This window comes from Scyliorhinus torazame, chromosome 18 (assembly GCF_047496885.1).
Source record: "Scyliorhinus torazame isolate Kashiwa2021f chromosome 18, sScyTor2.1, whole genome shotgun sequence".
NCBI lineage: Eukaryota > Metazoa > Chordata > Chondrichthyes > Carcharhiniformes > Scyliorhinidae > Scyliorhinus > Scyliorhinus torazame.
In genome coordinates this window covers 152,232,855-152,256,088 of record NC_092724.1, presented here as the reverse complement: position 1 = coordinate 152,256,088, position 23,234 = coordinate 152,232,855, and the positions used below count along the sequence as shown (strand labels likewise).

Sequence of the window (23,234 nt, the reverse complement as noted above, 5' to 3'; positions counted from 1 at the left end):
TTCCTTTTCATTTTCTGGAATGTATTCTAGTGTGTCTCTTGGTTGTCTTCTGTGCAGCAGCACCTGGCCGTCATTGTGTGTCGATGTTTGTGTAGTGGTTTAATCATGTCCTTATCTCTGGGCGGTGTGACGACGCCCCCGTGTGCGACCTCATCAACACGCAGGAGCCCCTCGGTTTCCAGTGCCGACACGGAGAATGGAACTGAGGTTGGCAGTTTCACCTCTCTTTGGCATGCTGGAGGATCAGTGACATGCTCGTCATCACTGGAGATGCCTCTGCCCTCTGGTTCAACACCACCGACTTCAGCCGCACTGCTAATGTCTATTTTCTTGGCATCATCACCCATTCTCCGTTTCTTCTTCTTTGATGTCTTCTTTAACAGTACTTTGTGAGTGCACCTGCCAGCCTTTGAATCTCTTGATTTATTGCTGCTGGCTTACTGTCACGAGTTTGATGTTATTCACTTCAACTTGTAATGGGAAAGTGTGTTAGATTTGATAGTTTGATAGTAATATCAAAGACCTCGGCTGTGTTGACCAGTTATGCATATCGAGCAGAAATTCATTATTAGGGATTCTGTAATTAACTCCTTCCTGCTCCTTCCCTTCATAATAACACACTGATGAACCTAATTAACCTAATCCATTTTACAACAAAACTTCAGCTCAATTTTAATTACTCATGCACTATCCTGTACATGGCCTTTATTGCCATGACTCCAGTCAATTAGAACTTTGTAGCGGGTGTAGGTATTTGCATAAATGCTAATAAAAGCACATGCATACAGATTAATATTTATAGAAGTAAACTTATTAATGCTGGGATATTATCTGCCATGAACATAAAATTGGGAGCTAGAGCTCAAAGAGCATCACAGTCACCTTTTTGAGAAACTATTAGTCAAGCCAGCTCACTGACATTTCAAATTTTGATCTTGAATATTTTGAGGGTCAATGAGGGTAGTGCATTGGATGTAGTCTACATGGATTTTAAACTATTTTTAATCAGGTCCCACATGGCAGACGTGGGACTCAAAATGATGATACTGGGATCAAGAGCCTCATTATCTGCCAATTGAGCTACCCAGGCTCTGCAGAAACTCCATGTACAAAGACTTAAAGACCCAGCCTCAGGAGGCAGCACTCATACAAAATCTCATGAGACTGTGTTTCATCACAGATTTTGATCTGGCATGAATTGTTGCCAGCAAATTTTGTTTTTCTATGTGCTACAGGGAAATCCTACAGTTGAATTTCTATTAGACTAATACTTATTACTGGTGACATACACACATGCAAGTACTGAATTTTCTTTTTGGAATTCCAATGGGACATGCTTACATTGCAATGTAGTGAGACTACATCAATCCAAATTCCTGTGGCCAGAAAGGGAGCAGGAGCAATTGTTAGCGGCCATAGTGTGGATCGAGAGCACATCTGCAACTATCCCGGAAGCCTGACCGGTTTGGCAGGACTTGCAAAGATTGTCAATATAAGAGACAATGTGCGTATGAATGTGCATGCAGCAAATTATTTTTCAAAAGGTTTGAGAATAAAGCCATGAATTGATACAGCCAGCAAGACAAATAATCTTTAAAATCCCTTGTGAGGCCTTACTTTGCAGAACTAATCACTCATCAGCAAAATGCAGAGCAAATATTGAACTTTTGACAGTTTGTACACATCTAAGTATGTTGATATTTAAATTATCATCCATTTTGAGGCTCTTAAGATTTCCAACATTTTCAAAAGCATACAAAACCATTCTTCATCTTACTGAAATTACTGTACCAGTTTTTTTGGACATGGTATAGGGTTTCAGCATTGTCCAATAGTCTTTGTTCTACATTACTGATGTTTTGTTTTAATTAACAAGTGCAATTGAATGGCCAAGGCCAATATCACAGGACACTATCTCGGTTGAAAGTGGACAAAAAGAGACAGATCAAGGTGAGACAATTCCAGGTTTGGGTTTTTAAAAGCTATGTCCTGTAAGAGGAAGGGAGACGGAGGTAGACAAGGACATCCAAAGTTCTGAAGTGCTGAAAAAGGAGGCTTCATTTGAACTATTTTGTCTGATGTCAGCACCGCTGGCAAGGCTAACATTTGTAGCTCATCCCTAACTGATCTGGGGAGAGTGGAGGTGAGCTACTTTCTTGAACTTGTTAGGGTACCTAATAGACCCCAATGTTTGGTAGGATACCGGACGATCTTTTTCAATTTGTAAAACTGTGAGGAAAGGATACCTCACCCCAGGAATGATGGTGCTGACCAATAGGTATCTTTTATGTTAAAACAAACTTTAATTTAAACACTGAATTAACCACATTATCAAAGAGATAGATTCACAATTAACAGTTAAACTGTTCTTAAATAAAATGAAAAACTTTAACTTAGTATCTGCCACTAATACCAATTAAGCAACCCCAATACAGTTTGGATGCCACTTAGAAATAAAAATTAGCAACCAGGGTTACTGGTTTATCTGTGCAGACCTTGAGAGAGACACCCTTTCAGGAACAACCTGAAAATTCTTCTGTCTTGTCAGACTCAAATCCTATGGCAAGCTGCTAAATCTAATAGCTGTTCAACTTAACATCCTATAAGAGACTGCAAAACGACAGCCAGACCTGGTTCCTCCCATTAATTACATCATCTGTATCCCACTAAGTTCCATGACCCTGTTTAGCTGGGACTAAATGCAATCCCTCAAATTATTTATACCCCAGGGAACCACCAAAATATAAACAATGTTTCATTAGCCATCTCTATGCACAAGTAAATAGTAGGAAACAATAATGATGTCATCTTTTACGACATCTTAACTGCAGCTTTAGTAGGCATACTGTACATATGTATATTAAACCAGGGGTTTTAATTACATTACTGCAACAGAATATACAATATAAACCATAACAATTTCTACATTTATCACAAACTGTTGCAGTCCATCTGGTGTAGTAATATCCACAGTGCTGTCATGGAGGGAATTCCAGGTTTTTGACCCAGCGACTGATATGGTTCCAAGTTAGAAAGGTGAGTAGATTGGAAGGGAACTTGCAGGTGGTGATTCCACGTGTCTGCTGCCCTTGCCCTTCTAGGTAATGGAGGGCGTGGGTTTGTTAAAGGAGGCTTAGTGATGGTGGGCAAGCTTTGGGGAGTCAGGTGGTGAGTTACTGTTATGTATCAGAGGATACATTCCTGCTGGTTATGCATCACGTGGTGTGTAGTGACATCAGCAGAGTGTTTGTGCGGGCTTTGGGCAGAACACCATCTTGTTCGTAAGAGCGACATCTCTAATAAATCTCTGAGTGTTCTACAAGAATCCAGAGTTTGTGCACATCCATACTTTTTCTCACTGTGGCAATGAAGAAACATAACAGAAGGGAAAACTGGGAATTAGATTTTGGATGAGAGAAAACTGGCGACGAGGACTGAGGAGAGAAATCGCTGAAAAGATGATTTTGTTGATGAACAGCGATACACCGCCAGGAGCAATGGAAGATTCTCGGGATCGTACTCATGCACACACAAATGTCAGGTGAAGCGCTGCCGCCAATGTGAAGGTTTAACGCAATTTTTAGACTGTAACTGTGAGTAAGGAGACCGACAGTTGGGGAAGGCTTGCTTGCGTTTAAGTGAGTGGGGTCTGGGTTGCAGAGACTGCGCATGTGGTGAAGCTACACCGGCTGTGGGAAATGGACATCTCGAAGTCTGCCGGCTCTATATGGGCCACTAATCGGTGGTAAAGTCGAACTACAGTCAGACAAAATGGGAAGGAATTCCTAGTTGCTTGTTAAAAGGATTTTTTTTGGCTATACTTTCCATTGAAAAAACTGGAAAGTGTAGGGGCTGAGATCCAAAAATGTCAGGAGAAACGGCACCATGGAGGATTATGATACATGGAATTCATACGAGGGCAGATTCTAATGGTTCCTAATAGAAAATCAGACACGGAGGACCTAAAGGTCGTAACATTTCTCAGCTCAGGTGGCCGTAAAACGTTTGTGCTGCTACAGAATCTAGTTCACCCAGCAAACCCTAAAAATCAAACCAGACAGCACTGCCAAATGTCTCAAAGTCAGAACAGTGCCATAGGCCATTAGGACTAAAGTTGAAGAGCTAGAAGGATTGGTAAAGTTATTGGACCTGATGCGACAAGTGATGGGGCAACACCAATTGTTTGTGTATTAAGACGGGATGGCTCATTGAGAATTTGTGGAGGTTATAAAACTACTGATCCAGTTTTGTGCGCAGATCATTATCCACTGCCGCTGATTGAAGATTTGTTTGCTGGACTTTCTGGAGTGCTGAAATTCAGTAAAATTGATCTTTCACAGGCGTATCTGCAGATGAATGTGGCTGCCAAACACAGCCACTACACACCATCGTCACGCACAAAGGTCGGCTTCGTTACAGAAGATTTCCTTTCAGAACAGTATCTGCTCTTTTTCAAAGATCCATGGATCAAATTCTAAGTGGGTTGAGTGGAGTGCAATGTTATTTAGATAACATACTGGGCACCAGTTTGAGTGAACAGGAACACTTTGGAGAATTTGGAAGCTACCCTGAAGTGGTTACTGAGCCACAACCTGAGAGTTAAAAAGGAAAAGTGTGACTTTTTCAAGTCATCTATAAATTCCCTTGGTCACCTCATCGACAAAGATGGTTTACACAAAGAACTGAAGAAAATGTCGGCAATTTTAGAAGCACCACGTCCTTAAACTGCGTCTTTAGGATTGATCAATTGGTATGGCAAATTGGTGTTGCATTTAGCAACACGATCGAAGCATTTACATACTTTGCCATGTGTCAAACAGGCCTGACACAGGTCAGGAGAATGTGAAAATGGTTACAATAAAGTGAAAGAAGCTTGACCAAAGTCAGAGCTGTTAGTTCATTATAATCCCCAAGATGAATGTGCAATTTGCTTGTGACGCCTCACCCTAGGGGGTTGGTGCAGTTGTCTCGCACATTATGCCTTCAGAAGATGAACGACCGATAGCATTTGCGTCACGCGCTCTTACTAACGCAGAAATAAATTACACTCGGCCAGAGAGAGAAGCTTTGAGCACAATTTTCGGTGTAAGGTTCCACCATAACAGTAAAGGAGTAGCTGCAGCTGGTGGACGACCGTTTTGATAACCAAATCCTCGGGCACAGATCAATTGAACGAAACTAAACAAAGTGATATTAAGAGCTGAAATCAACAATGACAATATACATTACAAACATCACATATTTGGGAAAATTTGATGCACCTTGTAAAAGTATTAAAATTAGTCGGCATACTTTCATCCCATTAGATTTTAAAATGCTTATACATATATGAATAAAACAGTTGGCCATGTACTGTGTGAATTCTGTTTCTACTTTAAATCAGCTAATGTGACACATTCACGTTTACTTCCTGTATTTGCAACTACTACACCCTTTGTGAGGGGTAGTCAAGCGTTCGGTTGGAATTACACATAAAACGATTTTCCTCTTTTTAAAGCTTATTGGAAATTGAATTGTAATATTTGCGATTCTAACAGTGCCAAAAAGGAACTATCTTTTAAAAAATGAGTTGTTTCTAAACTTTCATGGCATAAGTCAATAATTTTGCAGCCGTTAAACACCCAGCATAAAAGCTTCATATTTGAGTCAATATATTGAATTTTTGCATTTGATTACTGCGTCTATGCTCATGAAAATTTTAAGGAAAAATAAAATAGTTCACACCATTCAACATAGTAACGAAATGTTTTCCAATTAATTAATTTGTCTACTAGTTGCTGTAAAGAGACATTGCACATCAGCTACATGACAAACACAATTTGTAATGATGAGTGGCTTGGATGCTGACAGCAATAATGTTCCACTGTGGAAAGCCACAAAAAAAAACACAAACATGGCTAAAAGCTAATCACACAATTCCCTAGACACCAGCATTTAGAAAGAAAAAACCCACTTGAAACCAAGTTAATATTCACCAGTTTCAGCATAGCTACTTCTGTACGTTTGCCTAAAGGAAGGTTGCAGTTCATATTTGACTAAACATCTTTCTCCCCATGTTTCAGTGCACAATCTATAGTTTACTGCTATATGTTGCTAAATCACAACTGCCGTTGAAATTCAACTGCCAATGTAAGCCTTTTCAAAACATCCAACTCAGACGAGTATGATAAACTTCATCAGTAAGTGTGTCAAGGACTGCGTGCCAAAGAAGGTAGTACATGCGTTCCCCAGCCCAAATTATGGTTTAACTGGGTAGATCCACTCCCTACTGAAGTCCAGATCTGAGGCGTTCATGATGGGGGACCCTGACCTATACAAGAAATCTAGGTACAACTCCGCAAAGCCATCAGGGATGCAGAGAGGCAACACCAGGCTAAGCTAGTCCCTGACCAATGACACGGATGCTCGTTGGTTGTGGCAAGGCTGAAACACTATAACGAGCTACAAGGCAAAGCCACGTAGAATTGCTGACAACAGGGCACCTCTCCTCAATGAACACAATGCATCCGATGCTTGTTTTGAGCAGGAAGCCAACGAACCGTTGTCAACCGTGTAACGTGAAACAGTGGAAAGTAAAGAAATATTCACCATATGGATCAAGGTCAAATTAGCCAGCTGTGTTCGACCTTCTCCTCTGTTGGGGAGGCAGGTCTTTTATTTTCTGCACATTTTGAATGATTACAATGTAAATTGGTGGTAGAGGACCTTTGTTTTTATAAAGTGCAGAATTAGGTGAAATACAGACATTTGGCAATACTGACAAAGTGATCAAATCAGTTATAATCAGAGGCATGAGAAAGAGCACATTTACACAATAACAAAGTATGTACAACTGCTAAAGGAATTGAAGTGAATTAAAAGAAAAGGAAGTGGGTGCCTGGAACTCGCTGCCGGAGGAGGTGGTGGAAGCAGGGACGATAGTGACGTTTAAGGGGCATCTTGACAAATACATGAATAGGATGGGATACGGACCCCGGAAGTGTAGAAGATTTTAGTTTAGTCGGGCAGCATGTTCGGCACGAGCTTGGAGGGCCGAAGGGCCTGTTCCTGTGCTGTACTTTTCTTTGTTCTTTGTTAATATTAACAATACGTTTTGACTCCAGATTTCATTTACTTTGAAGTCCATGTTCCCAAACAAGAGATAGTCTGATGCTCTCACTTTCTAGCCGCAATGTCCTACCATGGGAATGAGCGGGCTGGGGCAAAAGGAGAGGTGGTCATCACCTAGTCGCCAACAGCTTCTTACGCAAGTGCTCCTGGAATAAAAATACCTAATGTGACTGCTTTAGTTTAATCGTCAAGCAGGAAAGTAACCTTTGAATCCAATAAAGTCTCTTCTTTTAATAAGAAACTGCAGGCAATACAAAATTCTCTATCCCCCTTTATCCCTAATGAAACACAAAGTCATCTTGTTGTGGAGTTGTTGTATATTTTTGGACTAAAAGGAAATGGAAAGGAAAGGAAATCATCTTTATTGTCACAAGTAGGCTTACATTAACACTGCAATGAAGTTACTGTGAAAATCCCCTAGTCGCCACACTCCGGCGCCTGTGCGGGTACACTGAAGGAGTATTAAGAATGCCAAATTCACCTAACAAGCACGTCTTTTGGGACTTGTGGGAGGAATCCCACGCAGAAGCGGGGAGAACGTGCAGACTCCGCACAGACAGTGACCCAAGCCGGGATGGAACCTGGGACCCTGGCGCTGTGAAGCAACAGTGCTACCCACCATGCTACCACGCCGCCCAGATAAAGTAAAATCTAGGCAGCACGTTGGTAAGCTATTCAGAATAGTTCATTTCAAATAGGGTGCCCAGAAGGCAGTTACATCCAATCACTATCCGTGGACTGGGGACTGAAACGGGTAGATAAGATAGAGAAAGACAGCATTGGTTTGTTGAAATACCATCATGGCAGCAGGTGCCGAATGGTAACGACAATACAAAATGAAACCAGCAATCAAACATCGTGACATAGTTAGAGACAATTAAAATATAAATTAAAGGATAGAATAAAACACTGGCCTATGCACAAAGATTGTTTGTTTTAATTAAAAAATTAATGCGACAATTGGACTGCTACAGATCAGGGTCTTGACCTGATGTTAAATGAGGAATTCTAAGCTCTGAGAAGCTCAACGGATCATCACCATCTTCAAATCCACGATTAATCAATTTAAAAATGACCTCCGATAAATAGGTGGACGGCAAATGCGTTTTACACCTGGTTTTGTAGAATCTTGCTTGAATTTTCTCCTCCCTGTTCCCTGGCTACAGCTAATACATACGTCGTTGTCAAGGGGTTGAATATGATCACTTTGATGATGCCACCACTCTGAGCCGGCATTACAAGCTCTGCAAATCGACAGACAGGTGGCGTGCTTATCACGACTTTCAACCTACCTTCCTTCCCAAAGGAATGTATCACAGCGGTTATAGAGTAAAATCGGATTAAATGCTTTGAGACGATGGAACTATATATATATATAATATATACATACATAAATATATATAATACACACATAGTGGATATGAATGCAAAAGGTTCCTTTCTTGTCCAACTCCTGATCATAGCATTATGCAGCATTCCAGTCCTTAAACACACAAAGCCTGCCTCCAGCAAACAGCAGTGATTTGCAAGAACCAAATGCAGCATCGTTCCAATCAAAACTGCATAATTCAAGAACTAGTATAGTGCTTCTACGAGGAATGAATTGTAACACAGCGGAAACATGCCTTTTGTGGATGAAATGTTTTCTTTCTTTCTTTTCAGCAGTTACACTTCATATTATCGACCAAAAATATTCTATTAAACTCCCAAACGTGATTCATTAAACCTTTTGAGGTGCTATCGGCCAATTGCTGTGAAGTATAAAAATGCATTTCCATAACAGATGCAGTTTAAGCTAAATTTATCACTGGTGAGACATACATCTGAAATCTGTAGCTGCTTTTATTTATGGTCCTAAAAATGACACTGCAGCTTTTAAATAAAATTGTGAAAAGAACATATCATCTCTTGCCTGAATTCTAGAACATCCACACAGGAACCCACAGATAGAATGTTACATCTTTACTATTTTTGCAAATGGCATTGGTCAATCAGGAAAATTATCCCAAAGAAGTCAGGCTAGCCTTGCTGCCTTTCTGGGGCAATCGGTTAAAGTAAAATGCAAGCGTACATAATAGAACCACAAGTAGGCCATTTGGCCCCTCAAGGCTGCTCTGCCAATTATTAAGATCATAGCTAATGTGTTTTTGTTTCTAATTCCTCATTCCGATCTACACCCAATGCCCTTTGACTCCCTTGGCTAACAACGATCTAGCTACCTATGCCTCAAAGATATTCAATGACCGCCTTCGGAGACAGAAAATTCCAAAGTCGGTGAGCCCTCAAGAGAAACATTTCTCATCTGTATCCTAAAAGGGATATTATTTTAAAAGTGTTCCCTAGTTCTTGACTCACCCACAAGTGGAAACACCCTCTCCACAACCACCTTGACAAGACCCGTCAGGATCTTGTATACTTCAATCAAGTCACCCTTCACTCTTCTAAACTCCAGTGGAAACAAGCCCAGTCGATCCAACTTATCCTCATAAGACATCCCGCTCATTCCAGGTATCAGTCTAGTAAACCTCCTCTGAAATGCCTCCAACGTAGTTACATATTTCCTTAAAAAGGAGACCAAAACTACACACGGTATTCAAGAAGTAATCTCACCAATCCCTGTAAAACTGAAGCAAAATATCCTCACATCTCTGCTCAATCCCTCTCGTAATAAAGAACAGCATTCTGTTAGCCTGCTTAATTACTTGCTGCCCTTGCATACTTAACGCTGTGTGATTAGAACATCTGAATCTCGCTGCACCACTCCCAAGAATAATTTGGTCCTTTATCAGATGAAGGATCCAGAGATCTCAATACATTTAGGTGTGGCACATATTGACTACGGTAAATCTTCAAGTCTAGAGAGTATAGTTGTGTTACTTTTAAAATTGTACATTATGAAGATGCCCAAGCAATCCAACGGATCTGGTTGGGTCTTTTACACGCCAGCAGTGGTACTCGAGGAGCAGTGCAACATGCAGAGCTCTATTGATTCATCAATGTGGTAGGAAATAAAGTGAACAAACTACTTCTATATACTATACAGAGCACAACTTACCTCTAGTGGTTGGGAGCATGTCGGATAATCCTTGCCACGCTGTCACCATCTCTGGATTCTTTTCCAAATCTGCAAAGTTCTTCCAGACTCGGATGGCTCCGTCATCTAAAAGAAAGTTCCAAATATATGAAATTTACTATAAAGAATACTTTGGTTAAATAGAAAACCAGCACTGTGCAAGATTCTCCCGCCACTAAAACAATGCAACCGAGCTGATACTCCAAGATGTGGCGGTTACTGAAGTGCAGAGTGAATAACTGCATATTGTGGAGGGGCACTAATGTTTTTGGCCAAGCTCACTCTCTGAGCTGTGCAGAGTAAGGCAACTGCAGATCTGTTGAAGTTGAAATGCTATATGTGGCTTCACTTATCCCTGCATTACCTTAACTGTATATCGCGGTCTAAGTTATAACAGAACTTTGGTTTTCAATGTCATTAATGAAAGCTATTTGCAAAGTTAACTCATTTTATTATTATGAAAGTAATCTTTATTATTGTCACAAGTAGGCTTACATTAACACTGCAATGACGTTACTGTGAAAATCCCCTAGTCGCCACATTCCGGCGCCTGTTCGGGTACACAGAGGGAGAATTCAGAATGTCCAATTCACCTAACAAGCACGTCTTTCGGGACTTGTGGGAGGAAACCCACGCAGACATCGGGAGAACATGCAGACTCCACACAGACAGTGACCCAGGAATCGAACCTGGGACCCTGGTGCTGTGAACTGGCTTAGTGATAGGAGACAGAGAGTGGTGGTAGAAGGCTGTGTGACTGCAGTCCTGTGTCCAGTGGCGTACCACCAGGGACCAGTGTTAGGTCTCTTATTGTTAGGAATATAAATACATGATACAGATGAGACGTGTGTGGATTATTATAAATTTGTGAATGCCACAAAGATTGACTGGGTGGTTAATGAGGAAGAAAATCTTAAGTTGCAGGAAGATATAGACAAGTTGGTCAGATAGGCAGGTCGGTGGTAGATGGAATTTAACCCTGAAAAGTGCGCGATGATGCACTTCGGAAGGAGTAAGAACACAAGGGAGTACTCAATGAATGGCAGGACATTCCGAAGCTCAGAGGAACAGAGGGATCACAAAGCCGTGGACAGATTAATAGGATAGTTTTGAAGGCATACAGGACACTTGCCTTAGCCAGTCGTGGTATAGATTATAACAGCAGGGAGGTGATGTTGGAGCTGGACAGGACTTTGGTTAGGCTACAGCTGGAGTACCGTGTGCAGTTCTGGACATCTCACTATTGGAAGGATGTAATTGCACTGGAGAGGGCCTGGAGGAGATTCACCAGCATGTTGTCTGGGATGGAGCATTTGAGTGATGGAGAGAGGCTGGATAGGCTTGGCTCAGGAGGCTGAGAGGGGGCCTGATTGAAATGTATAACATTATGAGGGGTTTGGACAGGGTAGATAGGAAGCAGCTGGTCCTCTTAGTCGAAAGGTCAATAACAAAGGGACACAACGTTAAGGTGAGGGGCAGGAGATTTAGAGGGGATTTGAGGAAAATGTTTTTCACCCAGAGGGTGGTGGGAGCCTGGGAGGGTAATAGCGGCGGGAAACCTCACACCCTTTAAAAAGTATGTGGGTCAGCACTTGAAATGTCATAACATTCAAGGCTATGGGCCAGATGCTGGAAAGTGGGATTAATGTAGATTTAATGTAATTTTGTTGGTGCAGACTCAATGGGCCGAAGGGCCCCTTCTGTACTGTATGATTCCATGACTCCTTTAAAAGAAGAGTTAAACGCAATCCAGCTGAACAAATCTGAAGCAAAAAGCTCAAGAGATGTATTTGCAGTGCTTTATCAGACTAAACATGTTTCCTCTGGCAAGCTGTGTACCAAACTGTCCAAAGATTGTACCAGTGCTCTCCAGAAAAGGTACAAAGGTTGTTGTCATCAGCCTTGAGTGAATCTGATTCTTCACCCCCCTCTCCTCAAGTAATTTTGAACCTCTGTGGAAGTCCGTTTCTTTGCATCATATGTGCACAAAATTTAATCAGACTAGCTTTCTGTTAATTAGAACCGTGAATCCCAGTCAAGGTTAGCGAGGAGGAAAAATTATTTTTTCTCCTCGATAGTGGAGCGGAACGCAGACTAGGGTTTGGCTTCAATTATAATAATAATCTTTATTAGAGTCACAGGTAGGCTTACATTAACACTGCAATTAAGCTACTGTGAAAATCCCCTCATCACCACACTACGGCGCCTGTTCGGGTACACAATGTCCAATTCACCTGACAAGCACGTCTTTCGGGACCTGTGGGTGGAAACCGGAGCACCTGGAGGAAAACCACGCAGACACGGGGAGAACGTGCAGACCCCTCACAGGCAGTGACCTAAGCCAGGAATCAAACCCGGGTTCCTTGGCGCTGTGAGGCAGCAGTGCTAACCACTGCGCTACCATTTCAGAGGATCGTTAAGAATCAATCACCACTGCTACGGGTCCGGAGTCACGTGTCAGCCAGACCAGATAAGGGTGGTAATTTTCTGTCACTAAAGAGCATCACTGAACCAGATGGGTTTTTACAACTGATGATAGTTGTCACGGTCACCATGACTAAGTGGAATTTGAACCCATGTCCCCAGGTCTAAATCTCTGGATTACTAGTCTAATATCATCATTACACCCATTCCCCCAAATCAATTCTGAATCGAGAGGGGAATAAAAGCTCGCCACTGTGGCGGAATGTGAATTGTGTCTGTTTTTCTTTTCTATAATTGAATGTAACTTGGGAGCAGACATTCTATGATGTATATTCTAAAGTGCATCTCCGAATAGCGAACAGCTTTCACTTAGATCAGTTTTAACAAAATGCCTCAGAAATTATTAGTGTATTTTAAAACTGGCAAACACAGATTTTCTGCTGCAAGAGTAGAGACCAGACTTTTGTAATTTATTTTGGAGAGTATTGAAAAAGTGCTATCATTCAACTTGCACCTGAAGAGCCAAAACATGCCCAGGTCTTTGGTACTGACAAGTACATTGTTCCTGATGCACCGCACTCAATAAAAATGAACAAAACAGAATAATTAAAGCAATCTCAACTTGCTCCAGCTGTTTAGATACTTTATCCGGATGACAACACTTTCAACTACCCCCTGACTGTAGCATTAGCAATCTTTGCATTTGAAAGCCTGCACCATGCTACTTCCATATATGCGAGGTCTTTTCATTGCCTCAATGTCACTTTTCTTTATTGCCAGTAAGCTATACTCTCATCAATACTTTGCACATTGTCTGTCAGTATCACCTTCTTAGACTTGAACATCATGGGTCCTGCACATTCAATACTCTGCTGTCTTGACAATTGATATCATGTAATACAGCATTTGTTACGATCCCAGTTGATGTTGTAACTGGATGGAAAGATTCCAGAATGGAATCCTGGCTCAAAAGACCTTAACTTATACTTAAAAAAAAAATCAGAGGAACAGAATTACAGGACCACTAATTAGTCTCAACAGCAACAAAAAAAATACCTTAAACATGGAAACATTGGTGATACAATACTTCTTTACTCCCCCTCCCCCTAGCTTAACAAACACAGAGCACGGGGTACATCTTAAGCTACAACGGTCTCAGTAATACTAATATCTGTTTAAACCATAGAACCCCTACAGTGCAGGAGGAGGCCATTCGGCTCATCGAGTCTACACCGACCCTCCAACAGATGGAGGTGGTCAGGTACACGCTCCACTCTGAACCTCAAATGAATGTCTGAGGATTTAGGAAGAAAACAGAGAAAAAATGGGAGCAGGAGGCCATTCGGCCCTTCACGCCAGCCCCGCCATTCATTATGATCATGGTTGATCATCCAACTCGATAGCCTAATCCCGCTTTGTCCCCATATCCACTTTGCCCCAAGTGCTGTATCTGCTTCTTGAAACCAGACAATGTTTTGGACTCAACTACTTCCTGTGGTAGAGAATTCCATAGGCTCGTCACTCTCCGAGTGAAGAAAGTTCTCACCTCTGTCCTAAATGGTCTACCCCATATCCTCAAACTTTGCCCCCTCGTTCTGGATACACCCACCATTAGGAACATCCTTCCTGCATCTACCCTGTATAGTCATGTTAGAATTTCATAGGTTTCTACGAGATCCCCCTTTATTCTTCCGAACTCCTGCGAATACAATCCTAACCGATTCAATCTCTCCTCATACGTCAATTCTGCCATCCCAGGAATCAGTCTGGTAAACCTTTGCTGTACTCCCTCCAGTGCAAGAATATCCTTCCTCAGATAAGGAGACCAGAATTGCACACAATGTTCCAGGTGTGGCCTCACCAAGGCCCTGTATAACTGCAGCAGGACATCCCTGCTCCTCTACTCTAATCCTCTCGCAAAGGCGGCCAACATATCATTTGCCTTCTTTAAAGCCTGCTTCACCTGCATGCTTACCGTCAGTGACTGGTGCACGAGGACACCCAGGTCTCGTTGCACGTTCCCCAATCCTAATTTATGGCCATTCAGTTAATAGTCTGCCTTCTTGTTTTTGCTACCAAAGTGGATAACCTCGCATTTCTCCAAATTACACTGCACCTGCCATTCATTTGCTCATTCACTCAACTTGTGCAAATCACACTGAAGGATCTCTGCGTCCTCCTCACAGCTCACCCTCCCACCCAACCTGGTATCACAATCTGGAGATGTGGCACTTTGTTCCCTCATCTAAATCATTACTGATGTCAGGCTCACCGGTCTATAATCCTCCGCTTTCTCTCAACCTCCCTTTTTAAATAGTGGCGTTACATTAGCCACCCACCAATCTGCAGGAACTGTTCCAGAGTCCATAGAATCCTGGTAGATGACCACCAATGCATCCACTATTTCTAGAGCCACTTCCTTAAATACTCTGCGATGTAGATTGTCAGGCCCTGGGGATTTACCAGCCTTCAATCCCATCAATTTCCCCAACACCATTTCTCTACTGATATTGATCACCTTCAGTTCCTCTTTCTCACTAAAGCTTGCATTCTCCAACATTTCTGGGGTTTTATTTATGTTCTCATTTGTGAAGACAGAACAAAAGTATGTATGTTTCTTTGTCCCCCATAATACATCCCCGTTTGACTGTAAGGGACCTACATTTGCCTTCACCAATCTTTTTCTCTTCACATACCGTAGAAACTTTTAGTTAGTTTTTATGTTCCCTGCAAGCTTACTTTCGTACTCTATTTTCTCCTTCTTAATCAATTTCTTGGTCCTTCTTTGCTGGATTCTAAACAGCTCCCAATCCTCAGACTTGTTGTTTTTCTTGGCCAATTTATATGCTATTTCCTTGGATCAAATACTATCCCTAATTTCTGTTGTAAGCCATGGATTGACCACCTTTCCCATTTTACTTTTGCGCCAGGCAGGAATAAACAATTGTTGCAGTTCCTCCATGCACTCTTCGAATGTTTGCCATTACCGTCATCCCTTTAAGTAACATTCCCCAATCGATCATAGCCAACTCACGCCATATTTTATCGTAGTTCCTTTGTTAAGATTCAGGACCCAAGTTTCAGGCCCGAATCAACCCTTCACTCTCCATTTTGTTGAAAAATTCTATCATATTATGGTCGCTCATGTCCAAGGATTGCCAATGATTCCATTCTCATTACACAGTACTCGATCTAGGATGGCCTGTTCTCTAGATGGCTGATTCAAAAAACCATCCCGTATACACTCCAGGAATTCCTCTTCTATGGTATTGTGGCAAATTTGATTTTCCCAAACTATACGCAGATAAAATCACCCATAATTACAATCATTCTTTGATCACATGCGTCTCTAATTTCCTGTTTAATGTCATTCCCAACAATATCACTGCAGTTTGAGGGTCTATATATGACACCCACGAACATTTTTTGCCCCATGCTGTTTCTCAGCGTACAGATTCCGCGTTGTCGGAGCTAATATCCTCCCTCACTATTGTGTTAATATCCTTCTTAACCAGCAATGTAACCCCGTCGTCTTTTACCCTTTTGTCTGTCTTTCCTAAATACGGAGTACCCCTGGATATTCAGTTCCTGTCCCTGACTCTGTAATCCTGACTATAGCATACCTGTTCACATCTATTTGTGCAATGAGCTCATCCACGTTATTGCGAATGCTCCGCCGGTTGTGGCAGAAAGCCTTGAAGCTTGTCTTTTTAACATTACTAGTCCCACTCCCAATATTTTTCACTCTGGCCCTGCTTGAATCTGGCTCTTGGTTTATCTGCCTATCACTTTTCTTATTACGCTTTCTGTCTTTTGTTTTTGTCCTTATTTCCTCCTCTTCTGACTACTTGCATAGGTTCCCACCCACCTACCATATTAGTTTAAACCCTCCCCAACCACTCTAGCAAATACTCCCCCGAGCACATCAGTCCCGGTCCTGCCTAGGTGTAACCCATCCAGTTTGTACTGGTCCCACCTCCCCCAGAACTGGTTCCAATGCCCGAGGCATCTGAAACCCTCCCCCGCATACCATCTCTTAAGCCACGTATTTATCCGATATATCTATTCTGACTAGCACATGGCACTTAGGGGTCCGACTTCTCAACTTTCTTACTAACTCCCTATATTCTGCTTTTAGGACATCCTCCCTTTTTTTTTTAACCTATGTTGTTGGTATCAATGTGTACCATGACCACTGGCTGTTCACCCTCCCCCTCCAGAATGTCTTGTAACTGCCCTGAGACTCCTTGACCCTAAGCACCAGGGAAGCAACATACCATCCTGGAGTCTCGTTTGCGGCCACAGAAACACCAATCTATTCACCTCACAATTGAATCCCCTGTAACTATTGCATTCTCACACTTTTTATCCTTCCCCTCTGCAGCAGAACCAATTCTTCTCAGGATTCCCCCAGATGATTGTCACATTGTGTTTTTCCAAGTTCCACTCCCGAAAAAAAAGGTTTAAAAATCTTTGTTCACAATAATGTTTTCCATTGGCAGTTTAAATTCCAAAATCCAGTCCAGGTTTTCCAAATGACGCTTTCAAAAAAATCTTCCACCCCACTATTAACAGTCAATCCAGTCCAAGATTTTACACCAACACCTTTTATGATTGTTTTTGTCTTGATTGCTGTTCACGACTGCTTTAACTCCCAACTCCCAGACTCTGATTAAAATGGCATCCAATGATTAAAGTTACCTCTGGCACCTAGAATCAAGGGCCCAGTCTGAGGATACGGGTAGGCCATTTAGGACTGAGAAGCATCTTCACTCAGAGGGTGGTGAATCTGTGGAATTCTCTACCACAGAAGGCTGTGGAGGCCAAGTCACTGAACATTTGAGGATAGATTTGACTGCAAATGTGGAGAATAATAATCGCTTATTACCACAAGTAGGCTTCAATGAAGCTACTGTGAAAACCCCCTAGTCGCCACATTCCGGCGCCTGTTCGGGGAGGCATTAAAATAGAGGATCAGCCATGATCACACTGAATGGTGAACAGGTCGAAGCGCCGATTAATCTACTCCTGTTCTTATTTTCTATGTTTCCACATTTACTCTGATCCAATAATCTCAAATACAAGCCATCCCATCAACAACTGGTGACATGAGAATCTTGACATATCCCAATTTATTATTGACCAAGTAAAACTCTCCAATCTACCAGCCCTAATTCACGACACTATTTAACATTAATTTTCTCCCCCCTCCTGAAGGCACCCATCCTTTTGGCAGCGAGTTCAAAGAAGAATTTAAACAAAATAACTTAACACAAATTTTATTTCACGGGTTCTCATTTTGCTCAGTCAATTCACTCTGTTGAAATGTATGGCAGAGGAAGCTTGTAAGTTTGAGCTGTAACGAGAGCGGAGATAGCTGGACGCTCAGTTTCAAATGAAACCAGGTCTTTGAACCTCCCAGCAAAGGAAGGTATTACATTTCTACAACTTTAAAATATGATTAACATTGCAATTTCTGTGATGATTTCAAATGGCAACAAGGCTCAGTGAATGACACTGAACTCAGAGTATCTTAAATAGTCAGATTTCAAACTACAGCTAATATGGAAGGGTTTGCTTTCCTTCCACACAGGCTGATTAGAATGGAGCAAATACAACTTAATTAATAATGTGCACTTCAGAAAAATATGATTAATCTAATTATAATTTTAAATACGCAGTGCTGCTATCCTGCCAGTTTGAGATGCGCACAGAGATAAATAAAATTAATGATGTCAGTATATGATGTTACAGTTTACGCAATATGCATAAATGTACTGTGCAATGGAGGGGAGAGAAAGGTCTATGTTCACATTTTATCTATTTCATTCTCAAAAGCAAGAAAGAGCCAAAATCTCCTTTTGACTACCATGGGCATCTCAGTCAATTGGGAATCATTTTTTTTGTTACTTAAAAAAAATTCTGAATATCAATTACTACTTTTTTAATATAAATTTAAAGTACCCAATTCATTTTTTTCCCAATTAAGGGGCAGTGGGTTAGCACTGCGGACGCACGGCGCTGAGGTCCCAGGTTCGATCCCGGCTCTGGGTCACTGTCCGTGTGGAGTTTGCACATTCCTCCCGTGTTTGCGTGGGTTTCGCCCCCCAAAACCCAAAAATGTGCAAGCTAGGTGGATTGGCCATGCCAAATTGCCCCTTAATTGGAAAAAAAATGAATTGGGTACTCTAAATTTATTTTAAAAAATAATTTGAAAAATGTCAGGTGGAATCTTGGAGTTCTGGTCAAAGCCTAAAGATACAAAGAAGATAGGAGCAGGAGGAGGCCTTTTGGCCCTTCGAGCCAGCTCTGTCACTCATCACGATCATGGCTGATCATCCAACTCAATAGCCTAATCCTGCTTTCTCCCCATTGCCTTTGATCCCATTCTCCCCAAGTGCTATATCCAACCGCCTCTTGAATATATTCAAAGTTTTAGCATCAACACATTCCTGTGGTAATAAATTCCACAGGCGCACCACTCTTTGGGTGAAGAAATGTCTCCTTATCCCTGTCTCCTCAGATTGTGACCCCTGGTTCTGGACACGCCCATCATTGGTAACATCTTCCCTGCACCTACCCTGTCTAGTCCTGTTAGAATTTTATAAGTCTCTATGAGATCCCCCCTCATTCTTCTGAACTCCAGCGAGAACAATCCCAACCTAGTCAATCTCTTCTTATATGACAGTCCCGCCAACCCTGGAATCAGTCTGTTAAACCTATCTCTCCTGATATGACAGTCCCACCATCCCTGGAATCAGTCTGGTAAACCTAATAGCAAACATGTTTCAGAATCTTACTTTTCTTGTGACTTCTTAACCATCTTAACCTTGGCGTAGTCAATCAAAAAACCATATACATCATTGTCCTATATTAGATTTCTGAACTATCAGAGCAGTTGGCAGCGATACCCAGCTATGCAATGAAACATCTGTGATTTGCACTGTGTGTTAACTGCTTTGAGCTGATTATGTTACAATCATTTGAGTTATGTTACCTGTGGCAGAGAGGAGCAGAGAGAAATCCTGTCCATTCAGATATTCCATGGCAGTAATTCGGGTGTACCGGGGATTTCCATTGTGGAAATAGTCAAGCTTTTCTCCTTTCTCCCAATCCCAAAAACTTCGATGAAACAATGAAATATGAATCAAAATCAAAATGCTGTTTGAGCGATCGGGAATAACTTTTCAGATTTTAAATAATTTGCCCGTCGCCAAAGCTGCCCTTACCATATACTGTCTTTGTCAGCTACTGCTATGCAGGGAGTAAAAGGGTGAAACTTCACCACTGAGGGGACACCTGGATTTCTGTTGATAAAGATCTGGTCATCCAATCTTGTGATACCTGCGCAGGGAGGAAAACATTTGGTTAAAATCACATTTACAAAATGAAACATGTTCCTCCTTTAGAAAAACCTCTCATGCTTCCTTGTTTCATCTTAACAACAATACTGTACAATTCCCCTTAATGAAAATTCCTGCAGATGGTCAGGAACATGATGGGGGAGGACCTGAATAACATGATGGTGAAGGTGCCCGAAAGGGAAAAGGCCAATGGCTGCGCCGCACATTATGTACTGACAGTGGCATAGTGGTATTGTCACTGGACTAGTAATCCAGAGACCAATGCTCTGGGGACCTGGGTTCGAATCCAGTCATGGCTGATGGTGAAGATTGAATTCAATAAAAATCTGGAATTAAAAGTCTAAAAGGTGACCATGAAACCATTGTCGATTGTCGTAAAAACCCATGTAGTTCCCTGATGTCCTTTAGAGAAGGAAATCTGTCGTCCTTACCTGGCGATCCACAGCCACAGTTCTTGCAGTCTTAAACTCTTTAACGGCCTCCGGGGTGGGCAATAAATGCTCGCCCAGCCAGCGACGCCCACATCCCATGAACAAATTAAAATAAAAAGTGACAGTACACATGAATAGAAAAATTACTTCACAGGGCAGTCATGAGCTCAAAAGGCACCCATTTGGATTGACCAATGACAACATTTCCTGCTTTGTGACTGGACGTATCGGATCACTTGCCTGTACTGTGAATGGAAAAACTGAGATCGCAAACCTGCAAGCAAGCCCTTGAATGCAGAGATGGAAATTCAGGTGGGTCCATTATGTGCAGATCTTGTCTGCTGAGCTTTCTTACTACACTGCACCTAGGCCATCCAGTACGACAAAGCTTGCACCATTCGAACCGTGACAATGCCCCATCAATTCTTCTCCGCCACTCAAGTGCAGCATTTCTGATTTATTTTGTTCTCGCACAGGTAAATAGGAAATGCTTTACCGACACCTTGGTCAATCTTACTTCCTTCAGCTATTTCAACACTGCCAACAGCCTCTTTTTTTGTGCTCATTACTCACTCTCTATAATCCAGCCTGCTCGTTTGTCCAGACCATAAAGATTTCCATTTTCACTTCTTCCGGACCAGGCTTTCAACACTGTATACTTCTGGAATCTGCACTTCTTACTTCATGTTTCCCATCGGAATCAAGCTCCATTTTCTTCTCTGATGTATCTTTCTGACCCCCCCCCCCCCCTCATTGACCAGGTGTGAACACACCTGTTGGTATTTCTCCCGTGACTACAGCCCGCCCTCCATCCGTGCTCACTCGCAAAGTGCACTTGTCCTGGGAAGCTGTATTGCTGATGTGGGCACCTTATATGGTAACGAAAGAACAAAATACATGTGGCCAATTAAATATCTCCATTCCCTAAGTCCAACATCTCAATGCTTTGACTCAGGGGAACATGGCCCAACTAGGCATTGGGTGACACGGAACGAAGACTTGAGAGAATTCAAAGCTAGACTTTACAGTTATATTATAGTGTTCTCTTGCATCACACTTTAATTTCCCACTTGTACCACCAAATTCCTCCAGCCACCATCAATGAACACCTCATCCCAATTCAAAGTCATTCTGCCTCTCTTCCACGCAACCCCAATGTCGCTAAAAATATTCTATTTTAAAATATTTCCCCATTCTTCTCAATGTTAAAAACTATTCTGGATAAAATAGACAGGAGCATCACGAGCTTCGTGTGGGCAGGGAAAGTTCCGAGAGTAAGGAGGGGGTTCCTTCAGCGTAGTAGGGACAGAGGAGGATTGGCACTACCGAACTTGGGCGATTACTATTGGGCCGCCAATGTGGCAATGATACGTAAATGGATGATGGAGGGTGAGGGAGCGGCGTGGGAAAGACTGGAGAGAAAGTCCTGTAAAGGGACGAGTTTAGAGGCGCTGGTGACGGCGCCGCTACCGATCTCACCTAAAAAGTTTACCACGAACCCGGTGGTGGCGGCAACATTGAATATCTGGGGACAGTGGAGGCGACAGAGAGGGGTGCGGGGAGCCCTGGTGGGGTCCCCAATCAGGAACAACCATAGGTTCGCCCCAGGAAGAATGGATGGAGGATTTCAGAGCTGGTTCCAGTTGGGAATTAGGAGGGTGGGAGATTTATTTATAGATGGGACTTTTGCGAGCTTGGGAGCATTGGAGGAAAAGTATAAGTTGCCCCGGGGAAATTTCTTGAGATATATGCAGGTGAGGGCATTTACTAGACAACAGGTGAGGGAATTTCCATTGCTCCCGACACAGGGGATACAGGACAGGGTGCTTTCAGGGGTGTGGGTCGGAGAGGGCAAGGTGTCAGAGATTTACCGAGAGATGAGGGAAGAGGGGGAGGAGTCGGTGGGCGAACTAAAAGGAAAGTGGGAAGAAGAACTAGGGGAGGAGATAGAGGAGGGTATGTGGGCTGATGCCCTAAGCAGGGTAAATTCCTCTTCCTCATGCGCCAGGCTTAGCCTGATTCAATTTAAGGTGCTACATAGAGCACACATAACGGGAGCAAGATTGAGCAGGTTCTTTGGAGTGGAGGACAAATGTGGGAGGTGTGGCGGGAGCCCGGCAAACCACGCACATATGTTTTGGGCATGCCCGGCACTGGAAGGGTATTGGAAGGGAGTGACGGGAGTGATTTCGCGGGTGGTGAGGGCCCGGGTCAAACCAGGCTGGGGGTTAGCTCTATTTGGAGTTGCGGAAGAGTCGGGAGTGCAGGAGGCGAAAGAGGCCGACGTTGTGGCCTTTGCGTCCCTAGTAGCCCGGCGCAGGATCCTACTCATGTGGAAGGAGGCGAAACCCCCCGGACTGGAGGCCTGGGTAAATGATATGGCGGGGTTCATTAAACTGGAGCAGATAAAGTTTGCCCTGAGAGGATCGGCTCAAGGGTTCACCAGGCGGTGGCAGCCATTTCTCGACTACCTAGGGGAACGTTAGAGGGAAGACAGATGACCAGCAGCAGCAACCCAGGGGGAGGGGGGGGGGGAGGAGGGGGGGGTTTAGTTTAGGTCAAAGATAAAGGGGTTTTGTTACTTGTGTATTGTTTAAAATTTCTGTATTGTTATTGTTGCGTTTGCTTTGTAAGAGGGGAAAAATTGTTGTTTGGGAAAAAATTTTCAATAAAACATTTATAAAAATAAAAAAAAAAAAAAAAAAAAAAAAAAAAAAAAACTATTCTGGAACGATAACACCAATAAACAAGCAGATTCCTAACCTCACGTAAAAATAATTTTTTCAACTCGGTGACCTTTCCCGACGATGCACACGCTCTCATCCCCGATTC

At 42.5% G+C, this 23,234-nt stretch overlaps 1 protein-coding gene across 1 annotated transcript in view; it reads right to left on the bottom strand.

The window, feature by feature from the left end:
• The window catches only part of rptor (regulatory associated protein of MTOR, complex 1), a 499,967-nt gene that overhangs the window by 53,246 nt on the left and 423,487 nt on the right, over window positions 1-23,234 (bottom strand). Inside the window, exons 26-28 of the mRNA XM_072483619.1 lie at window positions 19,837-19,951; window positions 19,605-19,729; window positions 10,166-10,270 (exon numbers count right to left, since the gene is read on the bottom strand). Of these exons, the coding sequence (XP_072339720.1) occupies window positions 10,166-10,270; window positions 19,605-19,729; window positions 19,837-19,951 (345 nt within the window). The remainder of the gene's footprint in view (window positions 1-10,165; window positions 10,271-19,604; window positions 19,730-19,836; window positions 19,952-23,234) is intronic.